The 20813-nt window shown below is 34.3% G+C and overlaps 1 protein-coding gene across 1 annotated transcript; it reads right to left on the minus strand.

The window, feature by feature from the left end:
• Window positions 1-8115: 8115 nt before the first annotated feature.
• LOC102803063 (uncharacterized) lies at window positions 8116-8895 on the minus strand. Its single transcript, XM_006817487.1, has one exon. The coding sequence runs from the start codon at window positions 8893-8895 to the stop codon at window positions 8116-8118; it is 780 nt and encodes a 259-aa protein (XP_006817550.1).
• Between the last annotated feature and the right edge of the window lie 11918 nt (window positions 8896-20813).

Raw genomic sequence — 20813 nt, forward strand, 5'->3', positions numbered from 1 at the left:
ATTTGAATTAATACCTAAAAGTGGTCAGCGCTTTTCTGTAAGCGGCGATTTACCATATTCACGCAACTAACACGTAACCTGAAATTAAAGTATTAAACGTCATATGTTAACTCCGCTGTGTTTGGCACTCATATTCGGTGCACTTTGCGTCGTATTGTTGTTTGATAAGTAGACGTTTTGAATGACATGGCGTAATATGCACGTACTTACCAGGCTAGTAAGAAGTAACCAATTGACAAGAATACAGACGAGACGCTGATTGATATTATCCATTATGTTACTTAATCAGTGACTGCGACAGCGGTATATATATAACAAGCTGATTGTGTCTTGAGGGGGGCAGTCCACAACTGACAAAGGAGGAAACAGCGCTTTGAAGCCGTCTCAATCTGAACAAATGTAAAGGTCGCACAGGTCCTGCTGTAAACAGCAGTACGGGTTAGCGAGAAGCGGAAGTTAACTGAAAATAACACTCCAAAGCAGGAAGTTCCGTATCACCAATCGGCAGTTTCGTCGCGCGCCACTGTACAAGGCGGTGACACTTATCACGAAATTGGAGTTTTAAAACTTGAACTACAGCTATCTCGGTGTGCTCTGCCAATTCATGTCACTGTTTTATCTGTTCTGCGGTTGCTAAGACGGTATCTCGGTTGCCATCAAATTAATCACTTGGGCATTTCCCGGTCCATAGTCCAATCTACGTGTGCCCAACTCTGACATATTAGACGGTGTTGGACCAGTGAGATTATACAATACACTTTAATATCACGGGACTGACTATATTTCGACTTCGATGCATTGTCAAAGTTATCTTTTCTGACTGAAATTAAATCAGACAATGATATTTTTTTTACAGTTTCCTCTCTGCCCCCTGACTTTATTTTGTTCTGCTGTTACAGTTGTACACTGAATTCGTTCATACAGCTCCATATGCATTACATGTTCGAATTTCATTGATTTTTAGCACACCTGAACGCTGGCTGTCGTTTCGGCTTTCCAAATGATTGTGTGAACGACTTTAATTTGAATAATGTTCCGATATGTGTACGTGGATTCACGAAAATGTGCCTTTTTTCAAATCACTACAGTAATTCGAAACAGAGTCGAATCCAGGAATATCATTAAATATTTTGACAATTCGCTCACTTTTAGACAAACAAATCTTTCATATAATAGTCGGAAAACTGCAATGAAGCTCGATAAATTGTTTTAAAGTGTAATTTTTAATTATCGAAAAACGACTGCGACTGTGTCACGTTACATTAGTGAGAACGAATACATGGCCAGGACAGTGAAAACAACAATGTCGCTATTATGAAAATATGAATACGAAGTCGAAAACTGTTGCCAACTAGGGATTTGGTGTCTGTTTTCTGGTTTCCGGGTAGGAATTCCCCCACCTTTCTATTCTCAGAAATTCCATGATGTTTTACAATGTAATACGTAGATGACTCAATCATATGTATGCTTCCCTAATTATCCCCTTTATGCAGTCACCATTTTATCATTATGTTATCTTTTTTATTTTAACCTTACACCATTTTATCATTTTTATTTAATCTTTACATCATTTCACCACTATGCTATAATTTTATTTAATTTTGCAACCATTTATCATAATGTTAGCATTTTTATTTATTTGTGATACCCTTTTTATCATATTATTCAATCTTTACATCATTTCTTAACTATGGTATCATTTTATTTAATTTTCCCCATCATGTTGACAATATGTTACTATTTTTCTAATAAATGTACACTTTTATCTTTATGTTAGCATTTTTATTTAATTTTATCATTATGTTAGCATTTTATTTAATTTTATTCAATTTCATCATTATGAATAATTTCATTATCATTATCATTTTTATTTAATTTTCACGCCATTTTGTCATTAAGTCAGCATTTCTGTTTAATATTCATACAATTTTATCTTAGCATTATCTTCCAATTTTTTTACCATTTAATCATTATGTTAACATTTTTATTAAATTTTTATTCAATTTTATAATATTATTATTTCATTGTCGTTCAACTTTGTGAACATTTTTTTCATTATGTTCTCATTTTTATGTATATTTACACATCATCATTATATTTCACGAACTCGTCTATTATTTTTGTTACCACTTACAAGCGATTTACTGATTCTCTTGCTTTGCCATACCTTCGACAGTATTGCACTGTTGTCACTAATGTTAGGTTAAGTGGCCCTCTACGTTCACCGTAAGAAGTGAAGGAAAAATGTCGACAGTACCCCTCCTTCAGCAAAGTAAGCCAAAAATCGCTAAGCGTGCAAGACGTTGTGTATTGTAAAGTTCACGCTGAGGCCGGCGTTGGGTCAAACCAACGACGCGCGTAGGATCTAATTGTAAACATTGTTAATGTCAGAGTTGACCACTAGGGTTATAACAAATTACCGTAAAACAAGCCGTACACCATTTAATTTTATTTTTTCTGCCTCCAGGGATGGCAAGGAAACTCTATCCGGCAGCATAGGACGTACCGCTCGGCAACAAATATGCACCGCTGAATGGCCTGTTTCATCAGAAGTCGGTCTTTGAAAAGTAGCTTTTGTCGGAACTTCGATGACTGGCCTTGTATGTGCACATAAAAACAAACAAAACATTGACTCTAAATGTATGAAGCAGGGGGGGGGGAGAGCACGGGTTATTTTCGTTCAACGTAATTGCAATATTTTTTTGTTCGTACAACGTACATAAACAACTGATAACTTATTATTTTAATTATGTTATCCCGCTTTTTTGAGAAATTTAGTATACGTTCAGCGGTAAGCTTAAGATGAAAGTGATCGGCCACGAGGTTTTGGATTCTTACAATCATAATTAGCATGTGAATACACGCTCATTTGTAATGTTGCAGATGAAAGACTGCAGACTGGAATTTTTAATATGAACCAATCATAGTGGGTTTGTTGTATGAATGACCAAAATACATATGTGGACAAACATATGATATTATTTATTTACGCACAATATTGTACATGCGATTGTGCCGCAATACTGGCCCGTTATGTCTCATAATATGAAAGTACGGGGCACTGTTAAAAGAGTGAGAACATGAAATTTCATAACACGCTCCTGGATATAATATTTGGCAAACTCAAATCCGATGTTACGCTTGTGAATTTACTATGTCTCAAACGGTGTCAAGAATAGTTCACTAAATCTGTCAGTATATGACGTCATCATCTCCCAATCTTGCAATTCATCCTTGTCCACGCACATCGGTCAGTGAAATCCGACGTGACTTACAACTCAAGAGTTAATGTGAAGCGACTTGCAACATCGTACCTGATTGGAGGCCATACCTTCTCACAAACAGTCGTCCAATCAGAGAGGAGCTTGCCTGTAGTCATGTTTTATTCTGCATATCAATTTCTGTTTCTATACACTGGTGATATTATACCATTAGCTAATTCAGCTGGAAAACAATACAGCTAATTAGTTCCCGTTCCGAAGGTAGTCCAAAAACGGGAAGTAGTAATTTTGGTCTCGTGCATGCGTGTGTGCGTGCGTGTATATTTCGGACACGCTTTGATGGATTCTATTCAAATTTGGATTTTGATTAAGAGAGACTATAAATTACATGTATCTAACACAAAGTTGTTTTTATGTTGTTAAATTAATGTCAATAAAGTAATAGTATTTTGCTACCTTTTTGTATTTTGTCTGTAAATCCTGATTTGAATAAAATGGCAATTAAGATAAACAATATTATTACCGCGTACCTGGATACTGACTTTCTTCTGCGCACAACTTTGCACGCAGTTTTAATAGCTTACATCCATTATAGCCAAAAACTAGTTGTACATTGAAAATACGTGCAAATTTCAATGCATTCTATAAACTTATAATATCAAAATAATCAGCACGATTTTCTACTATAAATGTGTGACATTACAATAATAAATATACAAAAAAATGGTTTATGTCTTTTTCATGTTTGTGACGAAAGCAAAAAAAAGGTATGGCACCAGCTGGTTTGCTCAGATAATCTCCCATGCAATTACTGGGTACGCCGGATTGATTTTAACTTTTGTGACAGGTCGATTACCTGACCACTCGGCTATTTAGGGTCATTTGAATTTTATTGGAATTGGCGGCTATTTAATGTTTGAAAATGTTTTAAAATTGAATTCGTTTACAGTTGTGTCTTTCGTAAGTTGACCTATGACCTCTACGTTCTTCTGCAGTCTGGACGATAATAAACGCCCATTTACGACATATTTATTCACTTTTTCGAACTTTTAATGACGGGTCTCGATAATATAACAACAGAGGTCACATTTCCATGTAAATTTGTCAATTTTGCAATCACTTTCATAACTTTGGAAGCAGTTTGTTTATCGTTTTTCATTTTGATAGTGGTACAAACTGCTAATAAAAGAGGCTTTTCCAACACATTTGCTATTTTTTTCTATATTCTTAACTGCGGGGACGATGTAACAATGACTTAGGTCAGATATATTAACAAACCCACCAACTTTTCAAATGCTTTTCATACGTTTTTAGTCTGTTTTAGAACATATTACGGTCAGCTCATATGGCACTAGTTGTACATTGAAAATACGTGCACATTTTAAAAAATTCTATAAACTTAAAATATCAAAATAATCAGCACGATTTTCTACTATAAATGTGTGACATTACAATAATAAATATACAACCAAATTAGTTATGTCTTTTGCATGTGTGTGACGAACTAATTATTAAAGGGCAAATGCAACTGTCAAATTATCAGAAAGGAAGTGAATTTACATGTCAACACACTTACCGATAGAATATCTATTTTAGGATAGATTTCACATTCAGCACACGAAGCAGACGAAATAAGTCGACGAAATAATATATTTGAATATCACTGCGACCTCATATATGATCTATAAATGTGTATTGTTAGGAAAACATTGGTATTGTTAACATTTTCACTGGGTTATTTTGTTTAATGAGAGGACAAGGATAAATAATGCATGGTTACCCATCTGTTAAAAAACGAACTGCACGTTTGAGTCAGCTGATAACATAACCTGAAGTCCACTCTATATATAGATATGTATTTTACCTGCAGACAAAAAGTTAACCATTGATCTGTGATTTTAACATTCTCTAACTGAGATTGTCAGCGTCACTTTATTGATGCTCCAAATGATTAACACCAGAACGTTCTATCTACGTTGCTAAGACGCGTACCAGTGTGTCATGTATTTCTATAGGCTCTGTGCGAGCTAATGTGAAACGCCAGTCGAAGAGCCGGTAAAAACAGCAAGGTCGGGAAAACAGCATAAACTCAACTTTGAAGTAATCCTGAACAACCGAATTTATATATTTTGCACATGTACGGGTAACATTGTTACACTTTTCAATAGAGTCTCAACTATCAACTATCCTTAAGTACATTTGTCTCGAAGTGTTCGGCCCTAGTTTTTACCGTGATGGTTTCCAGTTGGTGCAAATACCCGGATGGACAGAGAGGATAGGGAATTCAGTTGGAATCAAGAAAATAATACACTTGAAGAATATTGATGTTGTATTATTCAGTGGAAAGCATTTTCACATATTTTTTACAGAACAAACGTTGTCACGTTTTTACTCTCTAATGTGGCTTTTACTTGTTGTTGTTCTACCTCCACCTTGCACATCCTATGACTATGACAGTAGTTTGATGAGACACGTGAATTAGTGTTTGTATGTATTTTACGTGTATATTTGTTTTATACGAAGCTGGGGACTCTAATGGCTAGCTCCTTAAGCAAAATTGTCATGTTGCCATTTTTTTCAATAAATCCCACGACCACTATATACACTGTCAAATTTTAGAATTATGAAGGGATGAGAAATTAACTGTAAAATAAAAATATAAAAGAAATTTCTAAAATAACCCTGTTCTAGAAACTCACGCACTGATACAGAATACATTGTTTGTCAATGAAAGCCAATGTCATTGCCGATGTGTTCAAGCAATACAACGCTCCAATAATATCAAAAGAAAATAGAAACGCATTTATCATATATTTTTAAAGCTAAAACTGTGTCATTTTAACACATTTCTTGTTTTATTTAGTTATGGGAGTGATGTTGTACATATTTATGCTATGTGTCACATCTTCTTCTGGTTTGATAGACACGTTTATGTAACGAAACGATTTTTAATTTCATTCATTATAGTCTAACGGTTTGTTCTGCAATATTCCATTATAATTGTTTTAAATTCTTACGTGGTGGTCGTGCTTGGTCATTAATTATTCCTGCTATGTCTTTGGAATATTCATTGAATCAACATCTATACAGTCACTGCAGCCAAACATGGCATCCATATTAAAGATACGTCAAGCCTCAATGAACCCCCTGAAAGGTAGTACAATTTTACTTGTAAACTGTTATATTTCCTCTGTGCATTTTGTGCAAAAATGTATGTCTTTATAACAAAATTGTCTATTATTTTATTCCTCTTGTAGCACAGCATATCTTCAGCATATTAAATGCTTCTTGTTGTCAAAACTCATTTTTTCCAGACGCTTCAAGGTCGTATGTTGGGCGATTATACTTGCAAATATGCGGGTGTTGTAATAAAAAAGCAGAGTTGAGGGAAGTATACAAACTACCATATCTATAATTCCTTAACTGTTGCTTGTGTCAACTAGATAACAATGTTTACACAAAAGACTCGGCAAACATGTATTATGCAATTTTCCGAGAAAGGTACGTAAACATTTTATTGTATGTTTCGTTACTCAAAAAACGCACAATCGCTTGGTATGGTATAAAACGAAGCATGATACGTTTGTTTATATATGAACCTATATGTTTATATATGACTGGCCAAATGTTTCTGTATTTTTATAATTTTGTGGAAATTTGTTATATTTTTATTTTTCAGAAACAAACTTTGTTCAAGTGTATTGTAACTACATTGTTTGAGTTTCAATTATTGTTTGAGTCTCCATTATTGTTACCCATCTGTTACTTAATATAGCTATTTTTACCTATCTAATTTAGTATTTTAAACTTCTTAAATATGCGTAACAGAGTATGAACACAATGTAATCAAGTGAAATACAATACAAATTATATGATAAATTCAGTTTAAAAAAATTAAATAAATGAAAATTGAATATAATAATATGTTTATTTGCTAGTGATATTCAAAATAATACCAATTGTAATTGACAAACTTTACATGTTCAATTTTCATTGCTGGGAAGCAAAATCATCTGGTCAAGGCCAAGCTTCATATGAATTATATTTAATGTGGGATAGAGCTAGATATTTGATATTTAAATGTAATGCAAGTATTTAAAAACGCAGAAGAAAAGATGATTGTTACAATTAAAAAAACATTCCTAACAAAAACAAATATAAAATTAAAATATGAATTAGTAAATCAATAAATAAGGTTACCATGTTACCATACAATAGGACCAAATTAACATGTTTCCAATATTATTATTATTTATTTCAAAAAGTAGCATTTTAAGTTGTTTCATCTTGTGACTGTTTTTTAGGCTTTAAAACAAGTAATTGGATACAAGTCAAGTTATAGGCATTTTGTATTCATTAAAATCGTGGGTAAATGCGGCTAAACCATTTCCATGGCACCTTCAGAGCGACATTTTGTTTATCAACTTGAATATTCATTGATAGTATGAATGAATGTTTTCTGTTGGTATGTTTTTGTATGTGGATGACTAGACTGTCCCATTTGTAACTTTTAATGTGAAGTCTGCATTATAACGAACTACAGAATACAAATACCCTGACGGTATGGCTAGTTAACCAGCACGTAACTTTCCTTGCTTCAGCATGGAAATACCTGTTATTGTTTTTTTATTTCCTTTGAATTTGGGAAGTTTTTATAACTAATGACTTTATTTGTTTATCATCGTAACTGTAGTTAGTCTATAGACTGATTGTAAACACAAAGCTACAATAATTTTATGGAAGAGACATACTACGTGTTTATTGCGCATGATTTATCAGTAAATTATTCACCAAATATAGAAATCCCGTTATTATTGTCTACACACCAAGGCTAAGAAGAGTAATTCATAGTCTGTTGTCTACTTCTAGAACAATATGTGTCTTACAAGTTCAGCTAAAATGGCTTGATGCGTTTTGCAAACAATACGTCATAGATTGGTTTTGATTCCTCTAATGTGAAGATGTTTTTTTCTGGTACTATGGACAAATCAATCGGGGTGTCTATGGTCGGTAGTGGATGAAACTTGGAACTTTCAAGTGCATTGCCAAACCAAATATTGCGATCTTTGCTCTTTTCAAAAGATGGATCCCAACCATCCATGTTTTGCGATTTCCATCCGAGCATATTTTCGCAGAATGTCACACCAGTCTTTTGACAGAACTGTCTCAGCACCATCTCAGGGAAATGAGACAGATCGTGAGCATCAATAATTATACACGGTTGGTTTTGTTCAGTGAGATAATCGTATAAATCTAATACTGGTTTGAGGCTACCGTATGAATATCTACGTGGAAATAATGTTCGTCCTGAATTTATTGTTGCTCTCCAGAAACTTGGAATACTTTCGTTTGGTTCACGAATCAAAAACGTATTAATGTATCCTTCCGGGATTTTGTCGTATCTTCCAACTACAAAATCAGCCATATCTTTAAATACAATCATCGTACTACCTGGGTAGTCGGACTCTAACATCATTTTTACTTCCTTGTAACGGCCATTGACATATGTTGGATTATCTTCTAAATATTGATCACATTCTTCTAAGAATGGAATTGCATATGGTTCCATAAACGTTTTTGTTTTTTCTTGACCTGCAAAACATTGTAGAAGAGCTGTTGATGTACTCCGTTGGTGTGTCCATATTGCAACACGACAAGGGTGTTCTGACGTCATTGCTACCTATTGAAATAATGGGATGTATATTAATATATAACAAGCTACAATTTGAGAGCATACACACGTGCAGTATGTTTACAGTATCGTCTGAGGCCAGTACTGTTTGGAATGAGTGTCTTCACAGTGATTAAGCTGCCGCGATTATTTCTAGGTTAAGTATGGTGAGTTACAAATACTTGATGCTAATGTCCGACATTTCCTCTTGAACCCAGACGAACGAAGGGGTTTCTAATGTGCAGATCCAAAAAAAATTAAAGCTGCAAAAACGCGTGCAATGTATACTATTATTATTCATCTCTCACCATAACGCCGTAAGTTACAGCATGTCGTAATTTAGCGATATCTTATGGAGTAATTTCATCCTACTATATAAGGAAATGCGAATTCCAAATAAGGAATGATTACGCGCGTAAGCGTCCTCTAATACTAAAACAAACATGGCTGCTACCAGGGTTTGACTGGACTCCACACAAAGAAGTTCGCTGATTCTAGTGTACCTAGTGCACTTTTCAATCGAATTTACCCTGGCTCTCTGTTGTCGGAAAATGTAAAAGTCATAAAAATAATCTGAATTACGTTCGGATAAAGAATAGAAAATAAAGGATCTATCGTCCAAACGCAGTGACAAGAAAAGAATCGAAAATTATCCATAAGTGTCACCATTTTTTGCTACCTTTGAACCAATTAGACTGCAAGCAAAATGTGATTCTCCAACTCCACCGACCTTCAATCATTCACACAGCGACGTCTCATAACATTAAACAGTGTGTTTTAATTAGTAAGTTACTCGATTCATCGGCGCATACCCGTATATCTAGCTATGAATCAGCGTCGTAAATTATGTCAATCATTAACATAGATTATAGAAGCTAACTAATATATGCATTGATAGTCTTTCACATTTTACGTAAATGGACATTAGTTATGAAAAATAGCAAAGGTTAAAATGAATGTCTCGTATTTTTTGGTAAATCGGTATGGCCGCGTAAGTAAACTATGAAGAAATAAATTAAATGCATGCAAATGATTTTGACATTATTCACCTCTTACAAATACGACCTTTGAAACGTGCAGTAAGTCCGTCCACAACTAAACCGCCATTTGCAATTCACGATTCCAATAAAGATTAATCTCCCCATACATTATATAATACATATCGATTTTAGAAAGAAGTGAATCGCTACTCGCCAACTGAAAGTCACGGTTTTGCAGCGCTCCACCTAGCACTGAATCCCTGGCTATGTGAGAGAGTGTTTCATTGTATTCGGCCGCTAGACTTACCCAGGGGTAAGTCGGTATACTTAGTTGCCGGTACATTCGCCGACTCACTCATGAAATAATGCAAGGTAGAAAAGCTTTTCCACCATGACATCGAAATTGTCCGAAAATTTCGTTCGGCTTCCCACAACTCAAGTATGATATATATTACGTACCCAGCGCCTGTTCTTCCGGTTGGATGACTGCAGAGTTGTACCTACAAGATTAAAAAACACGAAATCTACCAATGAGTGTTATATTAATGGCTGGTAATAACAATTATGCACCTCTTTACGCACTATTTCACTCGCTCATGAAGTACGACAAACATCGACGCAAACGTTAAGCAATCTTTGAATTCTGATTAATGCGCCTGCGCAAGATTGGACAGACTGTCACATGACCGAGTCACCTGACCTCTTCGTTGCGTATTTACGACGAAGTCTGACGAGTTTCACTGTGCAAATTGTGAAACGTTATTAAATAAGGCAAACAAATTCTGTAACAGAGTGGCAGTCCGATCAAAAATGCACCGATCGAATTTACCAGCAGATTATGTAAATGTGGGCTGCAAGTTGACTCCGATACAGCATACGATGTGCTGCATGCGCCCAAATATTGGCTAAACTTATATCACCTAAAAATACATATACAGCAGCAGTTCAGATTTTTGGGAATGCAGTTTAAACTTTTTGAGGACGTGTTCACAAAGTGTAATTAATCTTACACACAAACTCTGTACGTGACTAAAACTGCTATGTTACAAGATGACGTGTGAATTAGTTACATTAATTTGATGTCGCGGTACTTACACAAGCTGAGCAGATGATTTTCATCAGATTGTTCTCTTCAGATATATATCTTAGTTTAATCTGATCGTATAAGCCAGCATTCATATGATTTAGAAAAGAAAATTGAAGCACACGATCTAAACTAGTAGCAGAAAAGATCGCTTGTGTTCGAAGTATCTAAGTAGGTCTAACAATATTTTGGGAGCTTAATAGAGCTGACATTTCTTGTATTGCCGATTGGTATGTAGATTTAACTAACGGAAAATCGTTGACTGCAATATATTTGATAGTTTCAATTACCGTGTTTCTTTCTAGTATGTGGAATTGAACTAATGTAGATACAATACAACTTTGTTTTTAAATAGCATGTTATTATTATACGAACAAACACAGAAAACAAACTGTAAAAGAAAATACAAAAACAAAAGATGATTTTGTGTACGAATACCGTATTTAATTACTTAAATAATTTAATTTATAAAATGTAAGTTGACCTTATTATTTCTTTTTGCAATTTCTTATTCAACTTGTCTATTGGATATGACAAACATCTTAAATACATAATATGACAACATTTTGTTTTTTGTACTACATAGATTTTGCTCTACATAGGTTTTCAGGTGAGTTGTATATCCCCAAAATAATATTTTTGCAGTTACAGCTTATATGTCTAATTACCTCAAACTGTTCTTGCACCAATATCCACAATTCTTGCACAAAGTAAAAGCGTAAAAAAAGTGATGTAAGGTTGTTGTTTTCATTAGCATTGACATAAAAAGAGCATGAAGATGATGTAATTTACTGCTTGTAACAATGTCATTTTGAAGATTTTGGTACTGAAATGCTCTCAGAGCACTTGATATAGTAGTTATGAATGGCAATTTAAAGATTACAGTAATATGTTCTGCTGAGATATCATAAGAGTTCCCAAATGTTTGCACTATCGCAGGTGGCTCAATGATCTGTTTACATAATTTTGTGTAAATTATTTTAGTTGTTAAGGATTTAATATTTATGTACTCACCTTCCCCCAAAAAAACTATTATGATCAAATTCAAACCAGGTATGTGTTGAGTTAAAAATAATTTGCTTCCAATCTTTAGGTATAGCTGTGATAAGACTTTTAATTTGAATGAATTCAATGAATGTAATAGCCTTCTTATTCCACTACTTCCAATTATGAAAACTCCCATCCTGATTAATTAAACCAATAATGCCTCGATTTGCTAGAGATTTAAAATAAATTGGTTTGTTTGCAATTTTAATAAAGAAATTGTTCCACAACGCTTGATTGTCAATTTCATACACAGAATTGGGGGAATGATGCATTGAATGTGATCATTCTCTCATAATGTCAACATAAAATGGTGGTAAATTGTTTACTTAACTTTTAACATCACCATTACATGATAATACATGTCTGCCACTTTTGATAATTATTAATGGTTCTACAATGTTTCTTCAACCAGCTGGTTCTGACGAAAACAATCATAAAACCCATTTCATTCTTTGTGCTTTTAGAAAAGATTCAATTTGCATCACGTTCTGGCCTCCATTCTCTATACCCACAATAAAAGAAGTTCTTTTGACTCGGTCACAACCTTTCCTTATATAACAAGTCATTGAAAATGACACAGTTCCCGTTCAAACTGTTCAAATTAATTCTCATGTACCAAACTTGGTCTTGACAATATTCAAGAAATATATTTACGTGGTTAAATACCAAAACTGTGTACATACTGAGTATGACAAATAAGAAAAAAACAAAAGAAAATGGTTTACAGTGCACTGATCAAGTACTTTCAAAACATTTTTCAATGCAGTGTTCAATGTCTGAAACGCAGTGACAACGTCAAAGTCAACTTCAGAAAGGCACCCAAAATGATTTGGTCCGAATGAAATGCAGCTATTTAAATAAACAAGCAACCTGTAAATACATACTGGAATGACTTGTTAAGTTTTAAATACAATATGTCCCATATCTAGTATGTTATCAATAGTCATACTGCTAGCAGTACTGACATATTAGCAGTATCCATAATCATTGAATATACCAAGGTTATAAGACTTCAGAGGTGATACCTGAATATTTAAGTGAACCTTAATGAGCATAACCTGCAATCACTAATTTATCTTGACCCGTTATTTCACAATTTGAAGTAGGACCAGCACTGCCTTCTATATCATCACTTAGCAACAGAATCATTCTCTTACTGTACAAATAAAGTTGCATAAATTCACACAGAAAAAAAGTTGTTAGTGTTTTTATTACAAACTTCATTTGGTGTACAATGACAAATTCGAAGTTTAAATACATAGTTCTATATTTATATTTTTTATAATAAAATAAACGTGTCATAAATGAAGATTTGTAATTGAAGTCAGCAAATCTTCTGTAATAGATTTGTGTATATTGCAGAACTATGTGGTATTGTTGCAGCCATCAAAATTGTCTTTCACATCCAGATCCTATGAAAAAAATACAAAAACAATTTACAAACAATATACAGTTTACATAAATCCTCCGAAACCTTGCAACAATAATTCAGTTCTCTCAAATGCACATTTAAACAAATGGATTCAAACAAGTGACCTTGGATGTAGATGGCGCTGTGACAAGGTGACCTACTATATATTGAAAGATGGCGGCCCGCCGTGTTTGGTCGCAAATTATGAAAGATCGTCACGATATTAACGTAGCTAGTTCACGTCATTTAACAATTTCAGCTAGATAAACACTGAGTTACACAAAATTATTATTTTTGTAAATAATAACTGGTAAAAAAGATACAAACGAGAGCGCCAGTGATCAAATACAATTGCACTAATACATAGACAGCGCAGTCCATTGACCACCGGCTACCACAGTCAGCTGGCATCGGTGTCGTTGGATGTATATGATAGAGGGAAGTTGTGCAACCAAATTTGCCGAGTTTGCAGTTTTTCGCCGATAAAAAAATAACTAAGGCAAAAACTCATGGTTTTTCAGCATTTTTGTAATAAAGACATTATTCTCTATCAATAATCCGCCCAAAACAGGAATATTTCTACTAATTCTTGTGTTTTTTCGACGTTTTTCGAAAAACCTGCGATTAGGCTGCGAAAGTAGCGACGATCGCCCGACTCTGCAGTCATTTTTCATTTCAATAGACATAAACTTCTATTTTACCGTTTAAATGACTATTCCGTGTTGTCTCGAGGCTATATTCCGTTTACAAATGACATTCTACACTACTGGCTAATCTCTCAAAATGGCGGACGTACCTCCTCAGATATGGCATTTTGAATGAAGTTATTCAGTTTTCTCTCGTAATGGCACTCAAAATCGTAATCACGTGATACTGTTGGATCAATGATTTTTTTATTGTAATAATCAAACCAGAACGATTATCTTGAATAAGTCCAAAAACAGTCATTTTCCAATGCATGGTCGCTATTGTGATGATCGAATACAAGACAACCGTGACTGCATGCGTAGGGCAGTGCGAAGGGGCATTGTCCATTAGTTAGCCCCGATGAACATAGCATTATACGCAGGGCTACTTATATTTCAGTTAAATGAAAGAAAATATGTTTTAGCCAACACAAATTGAAATAGATAACTGGCTTGAAGGAGCTTGAATGATAAACGAACAGGCAAACATATTATTGCAGGAAGCATTAATTAAATAACGTAAAAACCCACACTCAGTAGATAAAAAACAAATTACTCCACTGTACTTACCAAATAATTTAGTGATCTTCAGACTATTCAGTCTTAATTATCGCGAAGTGACAACAGGCATCCATAAACAAGGACCCGACACGAGGTGTGTTACCATTTACATCACTTAAGCGAATCTTCTCCCAAGATGCAACACTGGAACACATTGCCTGAACGATAAGACAATGTAGGGGAAAGGCAGGGCCCAGGTACGTGGTAAAAATATTGATAATTTTTATTGCAATCATTTTCAAATCAAGTTATCAAACAAAATACAAATAAAGGTAACATTCTGAAAAACCAACATAATAATAGAACTTTATTGACATTAATTTAACAACATAAAAACAACTTTGTATTAGATGCATGTAATCTTAATCAGAATCTGCACATTTTGGGGTGTAAAATAGCTGCCAAACGGTCAAAAGTGATCTAATCACGAAACAAATTCATGTGCATATGTATACCTTCATGACATGTATGTGTACTAAATTTGAAAAAAATCCATCAAAGCATGTCTGAAATATGACCGCACACGCAAACACGCACGCACGCACGCACACACACACTCACGCACACACGGAACCAAAACACTACTTCCCGTTTCGGACTACCGTCCGAACGGGAACTAATTAAATGCAATTTGTTTAATTGCCTTTATAATTGCTTTATGGGTTGAAATCATTGTCGAAACATACACAAATGCTCAGTGTTTTTTAAAATCAGATTTTTTCGAATAATTGATAACCCCCTCAAAAAACACAAGCCACATAACTGTTTTAATTTTGTAAATGTTGAATTGAAATTCTCAGAAACGAGTAGTTTCTCATTATAAGTTACATTTTGGTTTGTGGCTATAACCCATCAAAAGTGCTTCTGTTTTATCCCTATTTAACCTTAACCCTTAACTTACCAAAATTATTAACCATAAAAAAAGTACTTTGTATTGATGATGGATGAACTAAACATAATATGTCGACTGCGTACATTTAAAATAGAGTTGCATTCTATAGTTGGGTTTTCTCTAATTGCTATGATTAACAATTCCATAACAGTGACAAATAAATAAGGTGATAAGGGGTCACCTTGTCGGACCCCTCTAGCCACTGGGAAGTAGCCAGTTGACCTACCATGATTCATAACAAAATATGTCATATTTTTGTAAAATACTGATACCCAATTAATGAAATCATTACCAAAGTTGAATGCTTTAAATGTTGCTATGATAAAACTGTGGTTAACAGAGTCAAATGCCTTTTGAAAGTCTAATGATAACAAGACTCCTGGTTTATTTTGGTGTCTTGTTAACCACATTATATCATGTACTGTACGCAATGCATCTTCAATGTAACGACCCTTCACATGTGCACACTGAAGCGGATTTATTACTTTCGGCGAGACATTTGAAATTCATTTTGCAATTGCCTTGGATGCGATTTTAACATCAACTTAAAACACGCAACTTTGACCAGTTTTAAAGCATACATGAAAATGCATAACAACATAATTTGCATTTTAAATAAAAAGACCACTGTGTTACCAAAAGGCACATATATAATCCGCTATTTTCTATATATAGAATGAGCATACAAGGATTTGAGTTGTAATCCCATCTCTGAATCAAAGTGTTGTTTCCAGAAACAAATGTTGAAGCTGATGTTACGTAAGTTAATGAAGTGTAGGTGCCTGCATAACGTGACACAAGTCGATGAAGATTGTCGTGGTGTAATGCTTCATAAATCTAAATTACATACATAAGGTAATGTTGCAAATTGCTTCACGTCTTCCTGGGTTATGTACATGTAATGGAAGAGTTTTATATTGCGTGAGTAGAGTAGGTTGAGTAAAATGGGTGAGTGGGCATTTTACAAATTTTATTTTGTCTTTTTTTTATTGCATGTTCTGGTTTTCCACTGTCAGAGGATTATGTCCAATTCCAAACAATTGCAAGGAATCCCCCAAAGACATCCAGAATAACATCACAATATGTGTAATGGTATTGTTCTAAGAGAACCTTATCTAATTACGATACATGTCTATTTTACTACTACTAAAGCCGTTTGTTGGGAATTAATGTCACATTGTTTATCATGGCGTCCATCACTTCCAACCAAATATAGAAATACAGTACAGCTTTTAATGTGATTTGTCCTTAATTGTAATCTGTGTAAAACGTTGGACCGAAAGGTTGCATAAAACAGAGCGGATGACATACTTCGTTGGTGGGCCAGATTGCAATACGGCGTGGAGGTTGTGACATTATTTTCACCTAAAAGCAACATGGATACATTTAATACATTTTAATAGCTTACACCCATTATAGCGAACCACAAAAAGTAGTTGTACATTGAAAATACTTGCAAGTTTTAAAACATTCTAAAAACTTAAAATATCAAAATAATCAGCACGATTTTCTACTATAAATGTGTGACATTACAATAATAAATATACAAAAAAATGCTTTATGTATTTTGCATGTTTGTGACGAAAGCAAAAAAAAAATATTTCACGAGCTGATTTGCTCAGATAGTCAGTCTCCCATGCAATTACTGAGCATGCATGACTGATCTTAAATGGAGTGACAGGGTGATCACCTGACCACTCGGCTACTCGGGTCATTTGAATGTTATTGGAATTGGCGGCCATTTAATGTTCAAAATTACATGCGTTTGCATTTGTGTCTTTCGTAAATTGAACTATGATCTCTACGTTCTCCTGCACTGGACAATAACAAACGGTCATTTGCGACATATTTATTCACTTTTTCGAAGTTTTAACGATGGGTCTCTGTAATGCAACTAAATTGGTCACATTTCCATGTAAATTAGTCAACTTTGCAATAATTTTACAAATCTTTGTAAGCAGTTTGTTCATCATTTACACTTTGATAGTAGTTTTAACTGCAAATAAAAGTGGCTTTTCCAACACATTTCCTCATTTTTTTTTATCTTTTTAACTGCGGGGTCAATGTAGCAATGACTTAGGTGAAATATATTAGCAAACTCACCAACTTTTCAAATGCTTTTCATACCTTTTTAAGCTGTTTTAGAACATATTACGGTCAGCTCATATGTCACTCTGCTAATATATATAGAATTTTCCCTTGCATTTTATTCACTTTTCCTACTTTACGGTTAGATATGACAACAACTTAGTTCAAATATACACGCAAATTTATCAACGTTGCACTTACTTTGCACAGCTTTGCACGCCGTTTTATTAGCTTAAATTCATTATAGCTGACCGCAAAAAGTAGCTGTACATTGAAAATACGTGCAAATTGTAAAACATTCTATAAACTTAAAATATCAAAATAATCAGCACAATTTTCTTCTATATATGTGTGACATTACAATAATAAGTGTACAAAAAACATGCTTTATGTCATTTGCATGTTTGTGACGAAACCAAAAGTAAGTATTTCACCAGCTGATTTGCTCAGGTAGTCAATTTATTTTGATTTCGAACAGACTGAACGTATTACATGTTTTCTTCGGAGCAATGCAATGTAATAATGAACTCAGACTGACCAAAATGCGTTGTTTCACACATTTCCACCAATAAAATTCCACCAAAAGCAATTACATTGTTCGCACCTTTCAGCAACTGATGGCAAGCACAGTGTTTGTTTGCATGACATGTGTTATGTATTTAAACTGTTTAGATATTTTTCGAAAACCAATTAGGGAAAACACACTCTCAAGTTGAAACCATATTCAAAGAAAAACAATGGAAAGTGCTCATTAGAATAAAATTAAAAAAAATGTTTCATTTCATTACACAAATTTGGTTTCGGGCATTGTTATCATGATGTCTGTGAAACAATGTGTTGAACCTGTGTTTTCATATTTACTGAAATTTACTTGTGTATGTTCGTTGTGGGCTAAAGTTTCAATTTAGAAAAAAAAAATATTTAGTTTCGATATTATAAATTAATTGAAATATTTAAAGCGAACTTCAGTGCGGCTTTAATTTATAGTTGTGTAGATTCTAAACTGTATTTAGAATACAATTTCAATGGTTTATTTTTTTTTAAATTATAACTGTAGCTTTGAGAGGTGCTTAAAATGCTTAAAATTAAACCCCATGGAGGCCATTCCGGGAACCTGGTTATCATTGTGAATGGGGTATGGACGACGCGACCAAGAAGGGTATTTAAATACTGCCTCCACACTCAGTTTACCTTTCGAAAATTACGAATCACCAGTTTTTAGGGGAAAAATCACATTTTTTTCGTCGAAATAAGTGCCACAGATCGCATTGTAACATCGCGTTAAACAAATTAATCATCAACAATCGGGAAATTCCGTCAGAACGACACAGCATTTTGATTGGTTAATGAAAGGCGTGACATGTCACATCAAATCGCGTTGAAAAACATAATGGCAAAAATTGCTTGACAGCAAGAGTTTGCGTATGATCAAAAACATCCCCCAAAAAATAAAGATATTACCTTCAACTGTTTCCCCACAGACCTTAAGATGGCGTGGACGAAAGTCCTTTAGAGATAAAGATAACAATTCTTTTTTTAATTTGATAAATCAAATTTATAATCAATATACTTAACTTAAGAAATACAAATTAGGCTTTTAGTTTCCTTTAATAAAAATATCCACACAAGAAAAATATGTTGTGACAAACGGTACTAGCGATGCATTTTCGCTTTCGATGTTTAACAATATTACAATCGACGCATACTTAGCTGAACACTTTCTCGTTCAATGATTAACACCAGGACAGATTCCATTAATGACGACAAACTCTTGTGATCTCTCGTGTTCGATGATTAACACTATTATAATCCACGCATACTTAACTGAACACTTGCGTGTACGAAGATTAACACCAACACAGATTCCATTAATGACGGCAAACTCTTGTGATCTCTCGTGTTCGATGATTAACACTATTACAATCCACGCATACTTAACTGAACACTTGCGTGTACGAAGATTAACACCAACACAGATTCCATTAATGACGGCAAACTCTTGTGATCTCTCGTGTTCGATGATTAACACTATTACAATCCACGCATACTTAACTGAACACTTGCGTGTACGAAGATTAACACCAACACAGATTCCATTAATGACGGCAAACTCTTGTGATCTCTCGTGTTCGATGATTAACACTATTACAATCCACGCATACTTAACTGAACACTTGCGTGTACGATGATTAACACCAGGATAAAACCCATTAATGACGGTAAACTGTTGTGATCTCTCGTGTTCGATGATTAACACTATTACAATCCACGCATACTTAACTGAACACTTGTGTGTACGATGATTAACACCAGGATAAAACCCATTAATGACGGTAAACTGTTGTGATCTCTCGTGTTCGATGATTAACACTATTACAATCCACGCATACTTAACTGAACACTTGCGTGTACGATGATTAACACCAGGATAAAACCCATTAATGACAGTAAACTTTTGTGATCTCTCGTGTTCGATGATTAACACTATTACAATCCACGCATACTTAGCTGAACACTTTTGTTTTCGATAATTAAGACCAGACGGGTGATATCAATGGGAATGTGCCCCCATGCCAACCTACATCCCCTTATCATTAGAACATTTTGCACCACTTTTTTGCATAGTGGCATGTGTCAATAATTTTTGTCACACCGTAGTTTATTTAAAGTTCACGTGCCTCCCAAAGCCACTAAATGTAATGTTCTCGTAGTTCGACAAAAATATATTATTATATAGCATTCATGGTACACTCAACCATTGTGTGACCACGAATAGAACACACAAAAACGACGAAAAGTCGGATATTTGTAGGACATTTTGATCACACCCACACAGTGGAAAATATAATACGAGGACTGGCTATAATGGAACATGTCAAAATGGCTATTTTATTTGATTTTTAGAGCGCATAGAAACATTTCCAATCCATGGTAATTTTATTTTTAGTAATAAATATAAACCTCTGCAACTTGTAAAAACTCTAGAATATACTCACATCTGTTTTACAAAAATTGCTCAGGTCATACTCACAGTAAAGTTCATAATTTCCTGATCGACACTCAGATTCAGAGTTACTACAGACGTTATTAAAACATCCAATAATGTTTTAGTATTTCAAAATATTTATTTAATTTTATGAATCTTAACAAAACGGGGGGGGGGGGCAAAATA

This window comes from Saccoglossus kowalevskii, chromosome 12 (genome assembly GCF_978046115.1).
Source record: "Saccoglossus kowalevskii chromosome 12, keSacKowa6.1, whole genome shotgun sequence".
NCBI classification, from domain to species: domain Eukaryota; kingdom Metazoa; phylum Hemichordata; class Enteropneusta; family Harrimaniidae; genus Saccoglossus; species Saccoglossus kowalevskii.

What these genes read in the sequence shown, in the direction of transcription:
- LOC102803063 (XM_006817487.1), bottom strand. Translation starts at nt 8,895, where the DNA reads ATGACGTCAGAACACCCTTGTCGTGTTGCAATATGGACACACCAACGG.